Raw genomic sequence first — 21,364 nt, forward strand, 5'->3', positions numbered from 1 at the left:
ACTGTAGTGTTAGCAAGACCTGCTATATCACCACCTGCAAACACCCATGGCTCACTGGTTTGCATGCTCTCTGGATCAATTTCAGGTAGACCCCATCTGTTAAAGCTGATAGGTTTCATGGCCTCCTTTACTGTTAAAGAAAAAAATATAACTCTGTTAACCACATAATGAAAGCTCAAGTAAAAGGAATGGTAAATGACGATGCTTATTCTGCAGTGCTAGAAGTATGTTTTATAGTAGAATCATGTGTACTGAGGTAGACAAAGGTGGAAAAAATATCTGAAATGTAGACTGCTATGTGTAGTTTTTACAAGTATATGTAATTTATCACCTGCAGAGAAACTATTAAAGCATGTAAGATGAATTGTCTATCAATGCTGATGCCATTAAACAAACAAAATCAAGCTTGCTGAGGTTATAAAATCAAGGCTGAAAGAACTGCACAGTATTTCTCCTGTTGAATTTTGAAGAAATCCAAGTAACAGTACATGAACATTTCAAACATGTAATTTCTAATATCTACGTGATCCAGGCTAAAAGTTAACCTCTGTCTGGCTTGAGATATCTAAGAACACTGAAAGGATATATCAAATCAGTTGAGCAAGAAATTGTTATACAGGATCCCTTTATTTGTACAAACACTGTCACTGGCAGAAAAGCTATAAATATCACACTATAAGATTTGGAGAAGGAAAACTATTAAAAGTGCAAACTATATAGCTATAATGACTATCAGAAATAACAAAGCCCAAGGGGTAAGCAGGAAGGTATAGATAGCTTCACTCTATTTTAACAATGTATTGCAAGGAAACATTTACTGATTTATCAAACCAGGTTTCAGCACACAAGTTCTGACTTAGAGTAAAGCATCACTGAATGGCAGACCATTGCCTTAAATTAGTCTGCACTCTTTTACATAGCTAGTAAAGTCATATATTAAAGTGCAACACTAGCTTCAGGAGAACTGAAGACATTCAGGCTATTTAATGTACATTTTTTGTTTATCATCATCTTCTTTCGGCTGTTCCTGTTAGGGGTCGCCACAGCAGATCACCTGTTTCCATTTCTTCCTGTCCTCTGCATCTTGCTCTGTCACACCAACCACCTGCATGTCCTCTCCCAATACATCCATAAACCTTATCTTAGGCCTTCCTCTTTTCCTGTTACCTGGTAGCTTCATCCTTAGCATCTTTTTCCCAATATACTCCACATCCCTTCTCAGCACATGTCCAAACCAATGTAATCTTGCCTCTCTGGCTTTGTCTCCAAACCTTCCAACCTGGGCTGACCCTCTAATATACTTATTCCTAATCCTGTCCACTGTCGTCACACCCAGTTCAAATCTTAACATCTTTAACTCTGCCACATATTACCCTGAAATATTCAGAACACTATCAAAGACAAAAAAGAAAAACAATGCTCAACATGGTGTTGTCATTTTGTTGTAATCATGGCCAATGTGGAGTACAAGGAATACATGAGGGTACGCAGAGAGCACTGTCTCGCTCGCTCTCTCTCTCTCTCTCTCTATATATATATATATATATATATATATATACAAAACACACACATATATAACATGAATGTTTATCTATATATATATATATATATATATATATATATATATATATATATATATATATATATCTAATCTATATCATATATATATATAAATATATATATATAAATATATATATATATATATATATATATATATAGGTTCATAGGTAGGTACTAGGCTATTGGCCCTAGGGCCTATATAAGCCAAAAAGGTATCTTGGCTTTCACCACCCAAGAAAATTATTTTCCTGTGCCCCTGTCGAACAAAGCCGCAGAAGTGATCCCTGGGGTAAATTTCCTATTTCCCATCCAATCAAGATTTTTCTTGAAGAGTGCTAATGAGGAGCTTTGTTTGATACAGATAGGCAGTTTGTTATAGAGATAGAGCTTTGCAGCTCCTTGTCTGTCACTAATAATCCTTGTAACAAACCACTGTCATAGCCTCTATCCTTAAATTCTTATATTATTCATCTGTTCCATCCAGGCATTATTATCTGTGTTCAATCTACTGGCCCTTAACATTTGACTCTTTGCAATGCCTTCAGAAATATGATTGGCATGTATTCTTCAATGAATATATCTGTTAGATTGTACTTCTTTTCTATCTATGTTGGTGGACCGACTATCTTCATGTTTACCAAATTTAACATCTAAAGCAAAAACAAATTTCTTGCTGGCAGTAATTGAGATTAAACGTAGGAAGGCTAGTAGTATTATTTCAATTACTGTCAGAGTTACTTCTTGCTTACAATTCCAAATAAGAAAGATATCATGCACAAAGCATTAAAGAAGGAATACACTTTGAACAATGAGAAGTAGGACCAAGGACATATTCAACGTTCTAAATGTTAAGGGCCATGTTAGCATGTCTTTGCGATTGGAGTACCCATCGCCACACCAGATATCTGATTACAAACTTGATTTTCAAATATGAAAACATTGCAGGTAAATATGGTTTCAAGCAACTCACATATCGTTTCAATATTTCTTCTAGTCAAAGTACTTTTACCACATAGAAAATCACAAAACAAATCAACCCCATACTCATTTGGAATAAATGAATAGGGAACTGATGTCAAAAGTTACTTAAATATAGTTAGTATTTTGTTTAGATTGAGACCATTCATAAAGTTTACACAAAAAAATCTCCTGTGTCTCAAATACAACTGTAGACCTTAGATAAATTTGCTCTTAGAACCTCTTCTAAATATATAGAAATGGGCTCAGTCACCCAGCCTCTTCCTGATATTATGGGCCTCATAGGTGGACATCACATCTAAGGTCTTTATGGATTTATGTTACCCACAAAAAACAGGAGTAATAGGATGCATTACACTGAAATATTTAAATAATTCGCTAGAAATATCATTAGATAGCTGCAGATCATGAAGAGACATATTCACTCTATGCACAATATTAGTCAGACCTATGTAATTCTCTTTAAAGTTCCTTCACCTTTTAAAAAATAATTCATGAGTATTGTATATTCTTCTTTACCTAAAATAACAATGGCTCCACCTTTATCTGCCTGGTTGCTAACTACATCCATATTATTTTGCAACTTTATGAGAGCATCATGTCCTTCTTTAGTTACATTATACAATTTCAGAGTATTCCGCTGTACATTCAATTCTTGTATCTGTTGCTTACAAACATTATAGAATGCAGTAATTACTGGAGAGCTCACAGGGATACATGTACTTGATTTTTTACATGCCTGTTATTCAAACTGTTCTTAAACAAAACTTTTAAATTTAAATTCCTCATGAACAGTTTAAATCAGTCAATGATTCAACAATGATATCAGTGTTAGAAGGAACAAAATGTAAGCCTCTATTTAATAGGGCATAGTCTGTCAGAGTCAGAGTTAGCCTTGATAAATTAATAACAGATTGTTCATTCACCTCTTCTGGTGCATGGAAAGACTGTGAGTTTGTGATCCTCTGTATCTTTGTCATCCTCCTCCGCCTCTTCTTTGAGGTCTTCATCTTGAGTGGTCCCACCCCTGTTCTTCCACTCTCTCTCTCTGGGAGACTGAGTTGCATGGAGGTCTGAAACTGGCAAAAATCCTCAGTCCAGGTATTACTCACAGTAGCCCCTGGTACAGCAGGGACAGTCAGATTATAATCAAATTTGAATTTGGTATTTAAGTAACTGATGTTTTTTGGTTTGAATTTTTTTTTACACCGATGAAGGGAGAAATCCTGACAGGTTTGTAAGATTAAAAGTTTTTATTGGCATTTTTGAGTCTGGACTGCATTTTGGATTTTACTGGTTTTATTGGTGTTGACTCAGTTTACTGGCATTCTGGATCTTATTTTCCTTGTACAGTTAGTATCATGCCATCTTATAAGCCAATGGTCATGCAAAGATTACCAAGTTAGATGTGGCCAAGATCTGATATTTTGAACAGCTATCTTATTCTTACACCTGTGGTTATGCAAAGATGGTATAATGTACAACCAACTCTCAGGACTTCTGCCTACATTTCCATTAATGAAGAAGCTCATAAACAGACAAGTATGCATTCATCCTGCTTATCTATGTCAGTCTACATTGCAGACAGGCAGACAATGTGATAGCTATCAATTTCATTTCTGAAAAAAAAAACAATATTCAATACAGGTGGCAGTCTCCCTCTTTTCATACTGTCAAGTTGATATGTCTGAGTAATACTTAATTCAACTTATAGCTCACAGTGACCACACACATCAGTCTTCTGCTCCTGAATCTGATGGTTCTGTTACCTACAACATTACATTCTGTTTCCTGTTCTTTCTGGGCTACCAGCTGTGCCATCTGAATTAATTCTTGATTGCCAGGGCTCTGGTATCTACAGATGTCTCAATACTGCTGTCATATTGTCGTTTCTTTATTTTGAAAAGCTGTGCAGCTATATTCATTAAACATTACGGTTTTCCAAGTGCCAGTTCAATTACATTGTTATCTTGTAGTATTGCAGCTCATAACCATGAGTGGTCAGGGGGCTAAAAAAACTAAAGAAATAGAGAAGTAAAGACATACCCATCTCACCTATTAGTACTGTTACCAAGAGGAATATAGAGGGAAATAATGCAGATGCTTTTGTGGTTGTTTATTTTTAGTATGCCAATAACTAGTTCAGCATTATTGAAAGAAGGGATGGTGTTAGGGTATGGGGTCATAGTTAAGAGGTTGGAGTAGATTAAAGCAACTCCACCTCCTCTTCTATTAATGCGGTCAGATCGGAGAGAATGAAATACTGGAGGTAGGAATTCAGAGTCATTAATGTGAGGTTTTAGCCATGTTTCAGAAATGGCTGCTATTGTCAGGGGAGTTATGAGTGAGCCAGGCATGGAAGAGGGTTAATTTATTTTTCAAGCTTTGTGCATTGATAGTGAGGAACTTGAGGTTTTTATTAGAGGTTTTGTTGTTGGTGCATGGGTGATTTGTAGGAGAGAAGTTTGGACCTGGATTGGGGTGCATGTCACCAGCTAAGTGAAGGAAAGTGGGATTGGGGATACATTTATTAGTTTTGTATTTTGATAGATGAGGTTGGTAGTGATTTGGTTTAAGTTTGCAGTTATTGTTTGAGATAGAGAAAAGTTTTACTTTTAAGAGAAGAAGAGGGTGGGAGGGAACTTAGGAAGCTGAGATGTTGTGGAAGTGGGATGTAAGTTGGTGCTGGGGAGTAAAAGGAGGAGAGAGTAAATGGAAGTCAGTATAGGAGGTTATTTGGTATAGAGATAGTAGAAGGAAGGTGAAGGATAAGAAGAGAAGGACTTTGGAAGGAAGGTTGAGCATGGTAATAGGAGACAGATAAGATTGAAAGAGAGGATGATGTGGTATTGGGTGTGGTGGAGAGAAGTAGGTAGGGTGGAGGAAGGGGAGGGGGAAAGGTGTATCCTTATTGGCTGGTGAAGAGGGTCGGACTAAAAGAAAGGTGTATCATGATTGGTTGGAAAAAAGGGCGGGACTATTGGGTGGGAGATAAACGTAGAACTACTAGAGGTGGGTGGGAATTGGGGGCAGGGTAGGGGAGCAGAGTGAGCCCGCAGGGCGAATGGAGAGGGAAGAGCCAAGAAGGCGGGAAGGCCCGAAAACAATCAATGACCTGAGGCAGGAGAAGGAGAACTACTGCAGGGGTGCAGGTATATGGTTACAAACTTTGTTTTGTACTAAAAATCGTAGTTTCTTTAATTTTAGTTGGTGGAAAACTCTCTAAAAACAAGTATAAGCATGTGGAGAGATAAAACTACAGCTTTCTTGGTGAAGGGTAGAGACACTTTCTAGGCAGAGTTAGTGGAGAGTAAGTTAGTGGAGAGGGAATTGTTGCCGGGCTTATTATTAGGAGTATGCTGCCACCTAGTAGAAAAAGGAGGAAGGTGCACTCAGAGGAGAAGAGGTTGCACAGAGAAGTCAGGTTTATAGAGATTAGATAGAGGTAATTGTGGGGAGTAGACTGTAGACCAAGGATGGGGTTGGGGGGGCTGTGCAATGACCACTGGTAGGCTGCTTTCACGCGTACCAAGGAAGAATGCTGCTCAAGTTAGGTAGATGCTAGAAAAACATATGTAAGACAGATTACATACACTGAGTCTCTTTAGAGAGATAGGGCCCCAGTAAACTTAATATAGATCAAGCAGATATTACAGTCCTAGGTAGGTTTTTAGAAATGGAGGACATTAATAAACTACTAGTGACTTCGGTATTCGTTGAAGAAACAAGTACAGACCATCTGTACTTTAGTCACATCATTGTTATTCAATATAAAGAAAGGATTTTTCACCAGATAGTGGTGAATTCTCTTTCTGGTGCCATATGCTGAACTTTGGCCCAACTTATTACATGCTTTAAGTTCATTTATCAGAAGCCATCAACCAAAGTTAGAACTTCCACCTTCTCAATCTACTGATGCATAAGGCAGGAATGCCCTGCTTTTTTTGTACAGGCGACAGAGCTCCTGCTATTATCTTTGCAACACCTGACAGAGGGGTGGGGGTTTCAATAATTCTTCTCTTTCTCCCTTCATCTCTGTCCCTCTCTGTACAGAGATGACTGTTTGGTTAAGTGTCATGCTCACGGTCACATAGTAAACAAATATGGGCTGAGGGAATAAAAAGTACAGTTTTGTACCAACCATAAATGTAGATGTTCGAGGATCCCCATTGCTGCAGTCCTTACTATTGGGTATAGTCCGCGTCCAGTCGGCCCGAATACCAGAGTATAAGGCTGACGTCGGTCAGGGCGCATTAGACTGACGTCAGTACGTCAGGGTACTAATGCGCATGACCGACGTCATATCCTCAGTCTTTTCTTGCCCCAGATGTCAGAAGACCCTAAAAAGACAAGGCCCAAAATACCTGCACCAAAAATATGTACAATATATACAAGAATATATACAAAAATATAAGCCTGTAACCTCACCTACACAACCACCCCTAAACACAGAGGGGAAGGAGGGAGGGTAAATTGGACTGCAGCAATGGGGATCCTCGAACATCTACATTTATGGTAGGTACAAAACTGTACTATGTTCTTCGTTCCCATTGCTGCAGTCCTTACTATTGGGTAGAATCCCAAAGCAGAGGTAAGGGAGGCTGGCAAATCATAAAGAAGCAGGAGCTGACAACATGCCTTGCAAAACAGCTGTGGCAAAACCAGCCCTAGACTTAGAGTAGATAGGAAGATGATAATGCTTAGAGAAAGTATGCACTGAACTCCAAGTAGCTGCTTCCAAAATATCCTTAGTTGCCACCCCTTAGAAATGCTGTTGAAGTGGCAGTAGCCCTAGTGGAATGAGGCCTAATCCCAGCTGGAATCTCCTTGCCATGATGGGAATAACAAAATGCAATGCAAAAGCCAATCCACCTAGAAATAGTTTGTTTTGACACAGGCTTGCCCTGTGAACTCAAAGCAAAAGAAACAAACAACTGCTGAGACTGCCTGAAATCCTTAGTCCTGCTTAAATAATAACGCAATTGCCTGTGTACATCTAAAGTGTGCAAAATCTTCTCCCTTTATTTTGGGGGTCTGCATAAAAAGTAGGCAAATGAATAGTTTGGTTTAAAGCCACACTAGAAACCACCTTAGGCATAAAGGAAGGATTAGTACGTAATGATACCCTATCCTTATGGAAAATCAAAAGGGCTCTACTGCCATAAGGGCCTGCAACTCAGACACCCTTCTTGCAGAAGTAATAGCCAACAGAAAAGCAGTCTTCCATGACAAGTATTTCAATTCAGCAGTAGCCGCAGGCTCAAAAGGTTGTAGAGTAAGTTTTTCCAACACAAAATTGAGATCCCAAGCAGGAGTAGGAGCTCTACGGGGGTCTTATATTCTTTGCCCCTCTAAGAAACTGCTTGAACAAAGGATGCGAAAACAATGGTGGATCACAATCATAGTGAGCTGAAATTGCTGCAGCATGAATCTTAATGGAAGAGAAGGACAAACCTTTGTCCAATAACTCAGTAAGATATTGAAGAGCCACACTCAAATTAGGCTCAGAAATCTCCAAATTCTTTGCTGTACTCCAAAATAAAAATCTCTTCCATTTTTCTGCGTACACTTTCCTTGTACTAGGTCTTCTAGCTTCCATAATCACATTTAAAACTTGTTGAGGAAGTTGAGACCTGCTGTGTCTCAACACAGAATATGCCAGGCTGTTAGATGAAGAGAGTGAAGCTTGACATTGAGCAGATGACCGTCCTTCTGAGATAACAGATGAGGAATCAGAGGTAAAGGCCATGGAGGCTTCTTTACCAGACTCCGTAGTAGTGGGTACCAGTGTTGCCGAGGCCAATCTGGAGCTATCAAAATCATCCTTGGCCTGTCTTGTCTGACCTTTAATAGTACCTTTGGAAGAAGAGGTAGAGGTGGAAAGGCATACACATGAAGGTTTTTCCAACTGAAAGACAGAGCATCCACTTTCCAAGCTGTGTGATGAAACCCCTTTGTGCAATACTTTGGCAGCTGGTGGTTTAGTGGAGAAGCGAACAGATCTATGTCTGGAGTTCCCCATGACACTGTCAATCTCTGAAATACATGAAGATCCAGTTTCCACTGTGGGGATCCATGATTTGTCTGCTTAACACATCTGCTAAGGAGTTCTGTGCTCCTGGCAGAAACCTTGCCTGAAGAGTTAGTTGCAAGCTTAGCGCAGTCTCCCATAAAATCATTGCTTGCCTGCATAGAGGATAAGAATGTGTTCCCCTTGCTTGTTGATGTACCACATGACAGTTGTGTTGTCTGTTAGAATCAACACCTGCCCTGGAAGAAGTAACTCCTTGAAAGCCATTAATGCAAACTGGACTGCTAACATCTCCTTCATGTTGATATGTAGATGCTGTAGTCTGGCAGGCCACTTGTCTTGTATCCACTTTCCATTTAGATGAGCTCCCCAAGCAATGTCCGAGGCATCTGTCGTTAAAATCTGACTCGCCTCTGGCCGGGTCACAGAGAGTCCCTTGTTTAGGTGACATTCCTGAGCCCACCACAAAATTCTTTTGAAGGCAAGGTATTATTTGAATGACAGTGTCCAAATCCTGGCAGTGCTGTGTCCATACATTTTGAGATACCATTGTAGCTTCCTCATATGCAGTTTGGCATTGGGAAGCACCAGAATACAAGATGCCATGAACCCTAATGCTTGAAGGACTGTCCTTGCAGTCAGCACGGACTGATGAGATAGTTGATGGAAGTAAAGTGATAGACTCTTTTGTTTGTCCGGGGTTAAAAGGCCATCTGGGCTGCTGTATTCAGTCTCACACCCAGAAAGCACATGTCTTGAGAGGGTACTAGACTGGACTTTATTTCGTTCACAGAATACCCTAGGCATCTTAGCACTGCTATAACATATTCCAGATGCTGTAGAAGGTCTTCCTTTTCTTGAGCCAGAATCAGGCAGTCGCCCAAGTAAGGATAGATTTGAATTCCTTGAAGCCTGAAGTAAGCTATCACTGGAGCCAGAACCTTTGTGAATACTCTGGGCAGTAGATAAGCCAAAGGGCAATGCAGAGAACTGATAATGAGAATTTCCAGCTCGAAACCGCAGATACTTCCTGCAACTTAGCCTTATAGGCACATGAAGGTAAGCTTCCTTGAGATCTAAAGTTACCATCCAGTGATCTTTGCCCAGCAGAGGTAAAAGCTGTTGTAACGTCAACATCTTGAACTTGGGAATGTCCAGAAAAGTGTTGAGGAGAGATAAATCCAAAATTGGTCTCCACGTGCTCCCCTTCTTTGGTACTAGGAACAGGCGAGAATAAAATCCTAGGCCCCTTTCTGATACAGGGACTGGCTGAATGGCCCCCATCTGGAGTAACTGAGAAACTTGCTTGTGAGCCTCTTTTCTTTGTGGAGGAGGAACGTCTGGCATGCCTTTGAAAGGGGGCATTGTATGGAAATAAAATCTGTAACCGTGGTGAATGATATCCAACACCCATTTGTCTTGAGTAACTAAATCCCAATTTTCTTTGAAAAGAGACAGTCTTCCTCCCAAAGGAGCTGCCAGACGAGAATCTACTGGCAGCTGAAAAGACAGGTCATTGGGTCTGTTTACGAAAGGACTGACCCCTGCCCTCACCAGAAGTCTGAGCAGGTGAACTCCTGTTCTAGGCCTAAAAGAACCTTGAGCCCTGCCCCTACCACGTCTAGACCTACCCCTAGACTGGGAATCATAAGCAGGATATGTCCACCCCTTAGCAGGCCAATTTCTACTAAACTTCGGTGGCTGCACCTGCAAAAAATCTTTAACAGTTTGCATAGACTTAGCTTTGTCCTCCATTTTCTTTAAAACTGCTTCCACAGGCGATCCAAACAACACATCAGACTGTAAAGGAGCATCCAAAATCCTTGTCTTAACATGCTCAGCTAAATTCTGATCCCTCAACCAGGCATGCCTGCGAAGAACAGAACTAGTAGCAGCCACCCTCGAGGAGGCCTGTACAGCATCAAAACCACATTGCAAAGAATGCTTACCCACTTGTTCAGACACATGAACCAAATCCAGCAACTCTTTACACTCAATACCTTCCGCCAAAGCATCCACCTTAGATTTTAATTGTGAAAGGAGATAATTCTGATATTTTAGCATGTGAAACTGACAATTCAACGCTCTCATGGCTAGAGTGGAAGAAGTATACACTTTCTTTCCCCACCTATCCAAAGCCCTTGCCTCTTTATCAGTGGGAACAGGATTTTTAACCACAGAAGCCTTAACACCTTTAGGCCCTTGAGAAATAGTTTCTGGGTCCGCCCTAGGACTCTTAAACAAATACTTATGAGCTTTGGGCACCCTATAATACCTATCAGGCTTAACAGGAGCAGGAGGCAAAGAGTCAGGGTTCAGGGAAGCCTCTGCAAAAACATCTTCCACCACATTCAACACAGGAGGAATAGCTAAGGGCCTATGCTGGGGTAAGAACAAGAATTCCCCAAGCCTTTTCCTGGAATCAGAGTAATCCTGGCCTTCCCATTTAAAGTGCTCCCTCATGGAATGCAGAGTCTCTGAAAATGAGAAATCCTCAGGAGGAGAAGCTGTAGGAGTGGAATCATCCACATCAGAATCAGAATAAGTAGGATACTCCTGCAAGTCTTCCGCAGAAGACTCTGAAGCCTCTGAACACTGTTCAAAACTATCAAACTCCGGTTCCACCCTAGGCCTCTTATCAGGAGGGGGCATAGAACCTCTAATCATAGTAATCAAATCTTCTGCCATTTTAAGCATATGTTTCTTAGGTACAGAACCCGAAATGCTAGGAGAAGCCCCCACTGAAGCTGAACTTGGCCTACCTCTCAAAGAAGCTTTGGCAACAGAAGGAGAGGCTCTAACTACCTTGGGAAGAGAGGGAAGAACAGTTACCTGAGAAGGCCCCTCAGCCTGGCCTACCTCCTGAGAAGGCACATCCTGTGACAGTAAAGTTTCTGCCTGAGACTCCATGGAAACTCCTGGCAAAACCTCTGGCTCCACTGAGCCTTCTAAAGAACCGACGTCCGGGACTGCCGGTTCATCAACCCTAGGCTTCGCTGTTTTGTCCTTGCGCTTCTTGGACGAAGCGGGCGTCGGAGCATCCGACGGCATTTTATAATTGCAACGCTTCCCAAACACTAACCTGGCACAGTCTAACCTCCTCTTAATAGTGCGTTTGTTAAACCTAGCACAAGAGCGGCAACCAACAACGTCGTGCTCAGGCCCTAAACAAGGTATACACAAGGTATGGTAATCCCTATGAGGTATCTGTTTCCCACAAGAAATACAGTTATTCACTTTTTCTGACATCCGGTTAAATACTGAGGCAAGAAAAAACCAAAATGTTCCCAACGGGTACTTAGCCAACTCTGTTTCGGTCTGAAACTCCGGTTTCGGAAATATTTCAGAACGCCAACCTGCACTCGCAAAACTGCTTCTGCATCGGACCATGCGGCAAAAAAGACTGAGGATATGACGTCGGTCATGCGCATTAGTACCCTGACGTACTGACGTCAGTCTAATGCGCCCTGACCGACGTCAGCCTTATACTCTGGTATTCGGGCCGACTGGACGGCGGACTATACCCAATAGTAAGGACTGCAGCAATGGGGAACGAAGAACATCTATCAGAGAAACTAAAACTCACAGCTTTAATCCTCCATGCCAACTGCCAGAGAAAGTTATTACTGTAGCTGTTCATAGGTAAGTACTAAGCTAATTGCTCTTTTGGGACCCTTTTAGCCTAGCCAATTTTGTCAAGATTGAGAATCAAACTCTGTACCTTGGGCTTGTGAGGCAAACACCTTAACCATTAAGCCAACCTCCAACTCTGGTCATTCATTATTGTGGGCAAAACAGTGTTGCTAGATTTATTCCTTTCCATTAAAGATCATTTGCAGCTGCATTACTTACCGGCATATCATTTGGTGCAGTTGCTGCCCTCACACAGTGATGATTCTGCAACTATAGAAAGCAGAAGCTGCTAAAATTCACTTTTGTCAAATTCTATAAATGTACACTTAAAATCAGCATTCTTTCTTTAACATTGCTGAATACCTATATGGACCACATCATTGTGCCTAGCACATTTTTTTTGTGGGTGGGGTAAGACTCAGTTACAGTTTCCTGATATGAAGCTTAGGTGAAAAATTCTGTTCACTCCACCCATGCACCCGGTGATTAACATTTTTGAAAAACTATGTGAAAGAGAGATAAAGGAACTGTTAAATAGTTGGACAAAAAATTTTACAATTTAACTAGGGAAGAAAAAGTTTTGCAATTAAACTAGGGAAGAAAATCCAATCACACACAATATCACATCTAATGAACACAACAGATGTATGAAACTGGACAAAGGAGATTGCATGGTTCTCATGGACACTATGGACTATATCAGTAGGATAATGCTGTTAAAAGATGAGAATGGGAGATTGCATGGTTCTCATGGACACTATGGACTATATCAGTAGGATAATGCTGTTAAAAGATGAGAATGTTTATTAAACCGATTTTTTGTAATAAAGTTCTTCTTCTGTACCTGTGCAATCTGATAGTTTGTTCTTTTAGACTTTTTACTGTGATACGATTGAGTGGATTATTTCCTCATATATATATATATATATATATATATATATATGTTGGAAAAACTAATCGTATGTTGAAGGAGAGGGCACTGGAACTCCTTAATGATATACGTAATAAGAAACTGACTAATGCACTGGCGAAACATGTCTTAGAAGCAGGAGACGATCATAGTTTTAAATTCTTAGTGCTATAAAAAAATCTTAGAAAATTTAAGAGAAGGTGATGTGAGTAATGAAACAGAATGTGTGGAACTCAGGTGGATAACTGATTTTAAAGCATATGCCCCTCCAGGTCTGAACAGTGCCGTCTCTTTAAAACCTGTTCTTAGGAAAAGGAATCTGCCTCATTAATTAAATTGGTATCATTGGCTGTAGTAATGTATAAATGTATCTTGATTAATTGTATTTGCAATAAGGTCTGAGGAAGCAGGCAACTGAGAAAGTGCTTACCTATACTGTTTGTTTGTGGACTATTAAAGAATTTAAAGTGTTTTATCCTACTCTCAGCAAATGACAACTTTTTTTTGCTGCAGCATATACTTTTTTGGTTTGTCTGACACCAGTGGCACTCCTTATATATTTTTTTACAATTTGTTGTTTCTGTTTGTCTACTGGAGTTATGGCTGAGAGTTTGGGACAAGAGACATTTTTGAGTCCCGATGGAATATTAAGTGGATTACAATCAAATGATGGAACTATATTGGAAACAAGTGTTAATTTAACCAAGATGACCACAAATCCCCTTATTTGTGTAAGTTTTGATGAAGTGGATATGGTGGATTTAAATGTAGACTATGATGAAATGGCACTGTTTAAGAAGACATTGAGAGAACTGGAAGATAAAATGTATCAGCACAAAAGACTATTGTGGCAACGGTACCACTTTGAGGCTACTATTCACCATAAAATAGTCCCCAGAGGGCTCTGAGTGCTGAAGATGCCCTCCTATGGTGACAGTCTGCCTGATCTCTTGAAAAGATGGCAAGTATTGAATCTGCAGCTAAGCCTGGACTACATGGCTTTATTAAATGAATACTTTCGACCAAAGGAAAACTCTCTAGGCAGTGAGATTAATGATTTAACTTTGTACTTGTCCAGCTCCTTTAAAGGAGAAGTATATGTGCAGCTAATCTATGAACTTTTGTTGAATATTTCCCTTTTTGAAAGGAAACAGGAGAAAGAAAAAATAAAATCGCTACAGAGAGACTTTGTAGATTTCCGTGATGGGAACGTCTTCTCGTGGTCGAGAAACAATGCATCAGCTGAGCATATGCCATCGACAGCGCACATGTTATTGAGGCCAACAAGCAGCAATATGCAACAACAACATGGTAATACACAACGGGCAGTGGAAACTGCTATGCGAAAGCATTTTGATACTCAGAAAGAGCATTCTGTAAATGGCAGTGTCACCATAGCTCAGAAACCAGCAGAAGAAATAAATTTATTGGAAGGCAGCACAAATAGAGCCAATATTTTTGAATGAGCATCTCGAAGATCTAGGACAAGCCAATGTATGAGTGGGTGCTACTGATAAGGGGAATATTGCAACAGTTAGTGTGGATATGGTTCGAAAAAATGTAGGTAATGTTGTTTGTGCTTCTAGGGTAGAAGGAGTGCACATTGATACTGATTTACAAACAGACACTGCACAAGATGGCATAGTTGCTAGTAATACTGGCACAGCTACTACAGCTTTGAACATGATGTCTAACCTCAATAATATAATAGAAGGGGAGGTTAATGACTTTGATGATTATGGTCCTGATAAAGATGTAGTGTTATTAAGGGGTCTTACAAAAGAATCTAACAATCAAGTAGTAAGACCAAAAGTGCTGACCAAGCAAAGTATAGTGACTGCCTCAAATGATGGGTTGTCTTCGGCTTTTTTGGAGAAAGCCCTGCCTATAAGACAAGAAAAGAGAATAGGAAGGTCACACAGTTGCAAGAGAGAATTGAGATTGAGAACAGATCCTCCACCTGTGGTGAAAGGTCCAAGTGCATTGGGCCCACAGACATGCAATCGAACATAACTAATCTAGTTTTTAATTTGTCTTCCACTGAACTGACATGAGAACAAATGATAGTGCTAAAATAAAGGTCTGTCATTTATACCTGCCACTAAACTTGATTTAGTGGAAACAATTTTAGAATTAAAAATGTTTGCGAGGAATGTGATGTTAAAAACAGTTTTTATGGATGAGCATAGTGCTTCCAATGATGGCTATGTTTTTAAGAAACCCAGTACTTTTATACCAGACAATTCACCAGCAATGGAGGCTTTTATTAATTTATGTGAAGATGACTTAAGGAAAGATTTTAATGGAGGTAGTAAATCAAATTTTTTTTTAATTTGTCTCATAAGGAATATGAGGCTTTAAATTCATTAGTGAGAGATGAGCACTTGATTATCAGACCGGCAGAAAAAGGAGGTGGCATAGTGGTTTTAGATAAACAAGTTCATATGGAAAGTATGTATGACATGCTTCATGATAGAAATATATATGCAGTTCTACAGAAATATCAGGTCAAGGGCATTATAAATAGGTTGAATTTCCACCTGTATGATATGCTGATGACAGATCTAATAGATTATTCACTGTACACATACTTCTCTGTTAAGCACCCAACTATACCTGTGATATATGGTTTGCCTAAAGTGTACAAAAATCCTAGACACCCACCCTTTAGACCCATAGTATCCGGCAGAGGTTGGCTCACGGAGCCAATGTCCATATATGCCGAGAAACAACTTTGATGGGTTCTGGATAAAATAGAAACAGTGTTGAGGGATAGTAAGCAGTTTTTAGAACATCTGTTCATTTAGGCAAGGCATAGAAATGAGGAAGTGATTAAAAAAGCTTTTATGGTAACCTTAGATGTCAATTCTCTGTTCACGGTCATTCCTAATGAAGAAGGGGTTGATAATGTGAGACAACTTCTTGTACAAGAAACTAGGTATAGTAATACAAAGGTAAATATGGTCAGCACTCTGTTAGACATGATTCTAGAAAATAATGTTTTTCTCTTTGAACATGAATATTTATTTCAGATTGTAGTTGTTGCTATGGGCACAGCATGTGCCAACACATGCAAATTTGGTCCATGCAAACTGGGAAAAGGAAATAGTTTTTAACAATGATAGTTTCAAGGAGAACATTACCTTTTATAAACGTTTTGTGGATAATATTTTTTTTCATCTGGCATGATGAATTACTGGAATTGAAAGAATTTGTACAGTTCTTGGAGAGTAGCACTGTTTTTTGTCCTTAACCCTGCATTATTCTGAAGATTAAATTAGTTTCCTAGATGTGTTGATTACCAAAAACATGTTAGGTAATCTCTCCACCAAGCAATATAGGAAGGAATGTAGGAAAAAATAGTATACTACATCATACTAGTATGCATCCCAGTCGTACTAGGAATGTAGTTAAGAATCAGGTACTGAGGTGTAGGAGACTGTATACAGATGCAGAACCCCTAAGGGAAGCTTTGAATGGACTTACATCTGACCTTATGGACAGGGGCTATAAAGCTGAGGAAATAAAAAAGGGTATGGAAGAGGTTGATAAACTGGATCGAACAAAAAACTAGAACATATTACTCAGAACAAACCTCCACTGAAGAGGGGAGAGGGACAACATCTAGTATGAAGGTGAAGAATAGGATGTGTCTGACTTATTCAGCAGGGGTTAGTAGAGTTTGTGAGGTAGTGAAAAGAAACTGGCCCATCTTGTTAGTAGACCCTAAAATAAACATGGTAATAGACTCTACCCCTAGGTTTAGTTTTAAAAACTGTAAAAACCTGAAGCAGCGACTTTGTTACAAGCAGAACAGACGCAAGGAACATCTTGTATCACAACGCAGGGGAACTCATGCATGTACAGCTTGCAAAGCCTGCCCTAGTATTTGGCCAGTTTGTATGGTGATGCATCCCATTTCTAAGGAGCCTATAGAACTCTCATTCTATGCAGATTGTTCCACTAGAAACATAGTATATATGGCTAAATGTAAACTATGTGAATGTTTCTATGTTGGAAAAACTAATTGTATGTTGAAGTAGAGGGTACTGGAGCATCTTAATGATATACGTAATAAGAAACTGACTAGTGCACTGGCAAAGCATGTCTTAGAAGCAGGAGACAACCATAGTTTTATATTCTTAGTGCTACAAAAAATCTTAGAAAATTTAAGAGAAGGTGATGTGAGTAATGAAACAGAATGTGTGGAACTCAAGTGGATAATTGATTTTAAAGCATATGCCCCTCCAGGTCTGAACAGTGCCATCTCTTTAAAACCTGTTCTTAGGAAAAGGAATCTGCCTCATTAATTAAATTGGTATCATTGGCTGTACTAATGTATAAATGCATCTTGACCAATTGTCTTTGTATTAAGGTCTGAGGAAGCAGGCAACTGCGAAAGCACTTACCTATACTCTGTGGACTATTAAAGAATTTAAAGTGTTCTATCCTACTCTCAGCAATTGACAACTTTTTTTGCTGCAGGATATACTTTTTTTTTTGTTTGTCTGACACCAGTGGCACTCTTTATATATTTTTTACAATATAAAGAAATTTGTAAGGAATGTTGAATTGAAATTGTTTTTTGGTAGTGAAAGTAAGGGTGATAGTTTTGTGCTCAAGAAGCCGAGCACATTCATTCTACCGAGTCACCCAGTAGTAGAAGTTTTTAATAGTCTATGTGAGAAAGACTTGTACAAAAAACTATATATAAACAAAAGGAAGTTTAGTAGTAGTAATTTATCCAAAGATGAATGTAATGCATTGCAAGTTTTAAAGAATGATGAGTCCACAGTGATCAAGGGAGCTGACAAGGGAGGCCCTACAGTCATCATGAACAAGTCATTCTATAATGGTCAAATGAAATTAATGTCACAAAATCATGAAGTATATGATGTTATTGATATGAACAAGGTTGAAATTATAAAACAGAAATTCAACACACTGTTATATGATTGCCGAATAGAAGAGTGGATTACAAAAGAACAATATGAATATGTTTTGGTATTGAATCCGTTAATCTGGATGATTCAAGGGCTCCCTTAAATTCATAAAAATCCCACACATCCCCCTGAGACCTATTGTCTCAGGGAAGGGATAGTTGACTGAACCTATTTCAGTATACATTGAGAAAACATTAAGGCCAATAGTAAATAAGAATAAAGATATTCTGAAAGATACTCAGCAATTTCTGACTGATTTATTTAAATGCACAGGGGTAAATTTTGGTGTCGATGAGATAGTTTTAATGGTTACATTGGATGTTAATTCCCTGTTCACATCCATCCCAAATGACTTAGGTATAGAAATGTTGAGAGAATATTTAACACATGAAGGTACTTATACAGCCAGCAGAGTGGAACTTATATGTCTATTAATGGAACAAGTGCTGGTAAATAACATAATGATGTTTGATTATGTATCCAGTGCAAAAAGCTATGCTAATATAGTCATGGCCAATTGGGAATGGAAACGTAGAAAATGGCAAGAGATAAAATTCTATAAATGCTTTATTGATGACCTTTTCGTGTTATGGCAAGGCACAGAATCTGAGTTAATTAACCTTCATAAAGGTTTTAATGATAATACAACTTTTTTAAAATTTGAAATGAAATATTCGAGCACAACCATTAGTTTCCTTGATGTGCAAATAAGCAGAAGTTCCAGTGGGAGATTTTCAGCTCATGTACATAGGAAAGAATGTTATAAAAATACGTATGTACATAGAGGAAGTATGCACCTACAACATATATTTAAGAACGTAATGAAGGGACAAGCACTCAGAGCATCTAGATTAATAGCTGATGATGCTCTGTTTGAACAAGAAGCTGTTGATTTAAGCAATAGGTTTACACAGAGAGGGTATAATGAGAGTGAAATAGGAGAAGTAATGGGTGATGTCAAGGCCTTAAGAACAACAGTAGGGAAATCCTATTTTTCACAGCAAGAAGGACAGCTGATGTGAACAATGAATACACAATATAACAACCTGAAAGTGTCCTCAGACTATACAAGTGATGTCAGTATAATGAAAGAAGTTGTGAGGAAACATTGGCCGATACTTACATGTGACCCACGTATTAGAGAGTTGGTAGGAGATGAGCCTAAATTTTACTGTAGAAATAAAAAATCTTTAAAAAGATATCTTTGTTATGGTATTAAGTTTAACAATAGTGAGAGTGACATTATGGGGACGACACCTTGCGGGAGCTGTAACCAGTGTCAATGGATAGATTCCAGTAATAGTTTTAAACATCCAGATACAGGAAGGGATTTTACGTTCAGTGTTACAGCCAATTGCCTTACACAACATGTAGTATACCTTGCAGTATGTACTGCATGTTCGAGTTATTATACAGGGAAAACTAATAGAGAGTTTAGGTGTAGGATAAGGGAGCATTTGCTGAGTATAAAAAGCATTGATAAAACTAATGCTCTGGCCAAGCATACATTGATGGAAGGTCCAACACATACTTATCACTTCATGATGATCGAAATGATTAGACAGAATGAAAGAGGAGGGGACACAGTCAATAGGACTGAGACCTCAGAAGTCAGGTGGACAGTCAGGTTGAGAGGCAATAGAGGTAAGGGACTCAATGATAGGATCCCACTTAAGCCCATATTGAAGAATAAATCTTTACGTAGGTGATAGTGTAATAAAGGTCCACTGGGGTATTATATAAGTAGTATGATATATCTATAATATTTATAACAGTGGGAAGTTATTGGCTATTAAGTATATGTATTGTCTTGAACCCAATTGTTAGATGCTGGATGTGTGTACAATAATAGAAGTGGAAGTCATTTTGCCTTGTTTTAGGGGCGAATGGATGGAGAAAGCTATAATTGCCTCAGTAAATGAATATGATTTTTAGAGTAATATTATATAGTTAGTTGATCAAAGTAGTATAGTAACTGATATTGTTATAGCATGACAGTATGTATGCTTTTGTGTTAATATTGGATGTGTTTTGTTATTTTTATTCTGTTTGATATTTGTACATTTATGAATTTGTCTTAATGTGAATGGTTTATGATGACAGTGGTCAGTGTTTGAATAATTGCAAGTTCATTTTTAGAATAATATCATACCATATATTTAGTAGTATTGTATTGAAATGACTGCAATTTATGGTTGTAAATACAACCATGTTTCATCTTTGGTTGTCACTGTGTTACTGCATATGCTTAATACATATAACAAGTATTATATATATTTTTTGATATATGTATTTTTATGAATTTAGTGTGATGTTGATATATGCTGTGATACGTGTATCGAATATAAAACATATTTTTATATGCATATATAGAGTATTTTATCATGAGTATTTTTAAGGCAATGAGAATATTAGAACACCTTTAAGGATGACCTACTGGTTGTCAGTTGGTTATTGTGGTGCAGTTAAGTAATTAAGCAATTTAATTTTTTTGTATAAAAGACAGCAGTATGCATTAGTTTTTTATGGTTTGATGAAGTGGGAGTCAGTCCCATGAAAGCGCTTACCAACGTGAAATAAAGTTTTCTACTTTTTACTTTGGACTGATACTTGGCTCTGCCTGTACAAATAACCAGGAAAGTAACATCTATTGTGTTAAACCTGCCTAGTTTATGGTCCCTGGATATTTGTGTGTTTTGTGTACCTTGTGGAATTTTATCTGGGGCTGTATCCATCTAGCTGGTTTGCTATTTTTCGTGTGTGGAATGTTTATTAATGACCTTCACACAACAGCAAAAGAGGCCACTATAGCATAGCACCCAGACGATTCCACTCTATTATGTGCCACTCCAAAAATTCACCCAGAAATCCTTCTTCTTCATAGAGTCTTGGCTACATGACTCAACTACTCTTGAATGCTAAAAAAGTACTGTTAATCACACCCAATAACCCTCCCCCAGCAAAAGAAAATCTATTAAGACCAAAATGGAACATGTGTCTCATACCAAACTACTTGTGATTGTAGATGATCACATAAAATCTGACCTTCATTCTCCAGCAAGCCATTGAAAAACTGCACCAAACGCTAGGCTGTCTTTATAGTGCAAAACATTACCAGAGTGATACTGCCAGGCACAATATAGCTACATCTTATCTGCTCCCCACTTTACTATATGCCTTTCCAAACTTACCAATCTAAACTCTTCACTATTGGCCAGACTAGAGCAATGCTATAATAAAGTGTCAAAATTCCCAACCAATCACATATATAGATCCCACTCTAACGTTCAATAAAACAGTTAAATTGCC

At 38.7% G+C, this 21,364-nt stretch overlaps 1 protein-coding gene across 1 annotated transcript in view; it reads right to left on the reverse strand.

Annotated features, from left to right (window-relative positions):
• The window catches only part of DPYD (dihydropyrimidine dehydrogenase), a 4,342,678-nt gene that overhangs the window by 2,115,559 nt on the left and 2,205,755 nt on the right, over positions 1–21,364 (reverse strand). The window contains exon 12 of the mRNA XM_044085707.1: positions 1–130. This exon is cut by the window's left edge and continues 55 nt beyond it. Coding sequence (XP_043941642.1) covers positions 1–130 — 130 coding nt within the window. The remainder of the gene's footprint in view (positions 131–21,364) is intronic.

This window comes from Protopterus annectens, chromosome 10.part0 (assembly GCF_019279795.1).
Source record: "Protopterus annectens isolate FY-2018-M chromosome 10.part0, PAN1.0, whole genome shotgun sequence".
In the NCBI taxonomy this organism is placed as follows: domain Eukaryota; kingdom Metazoa; phylum Chordata; order Ceratodontiformes; family Protopteridae; genus Protopterus; species Protopterus annectens.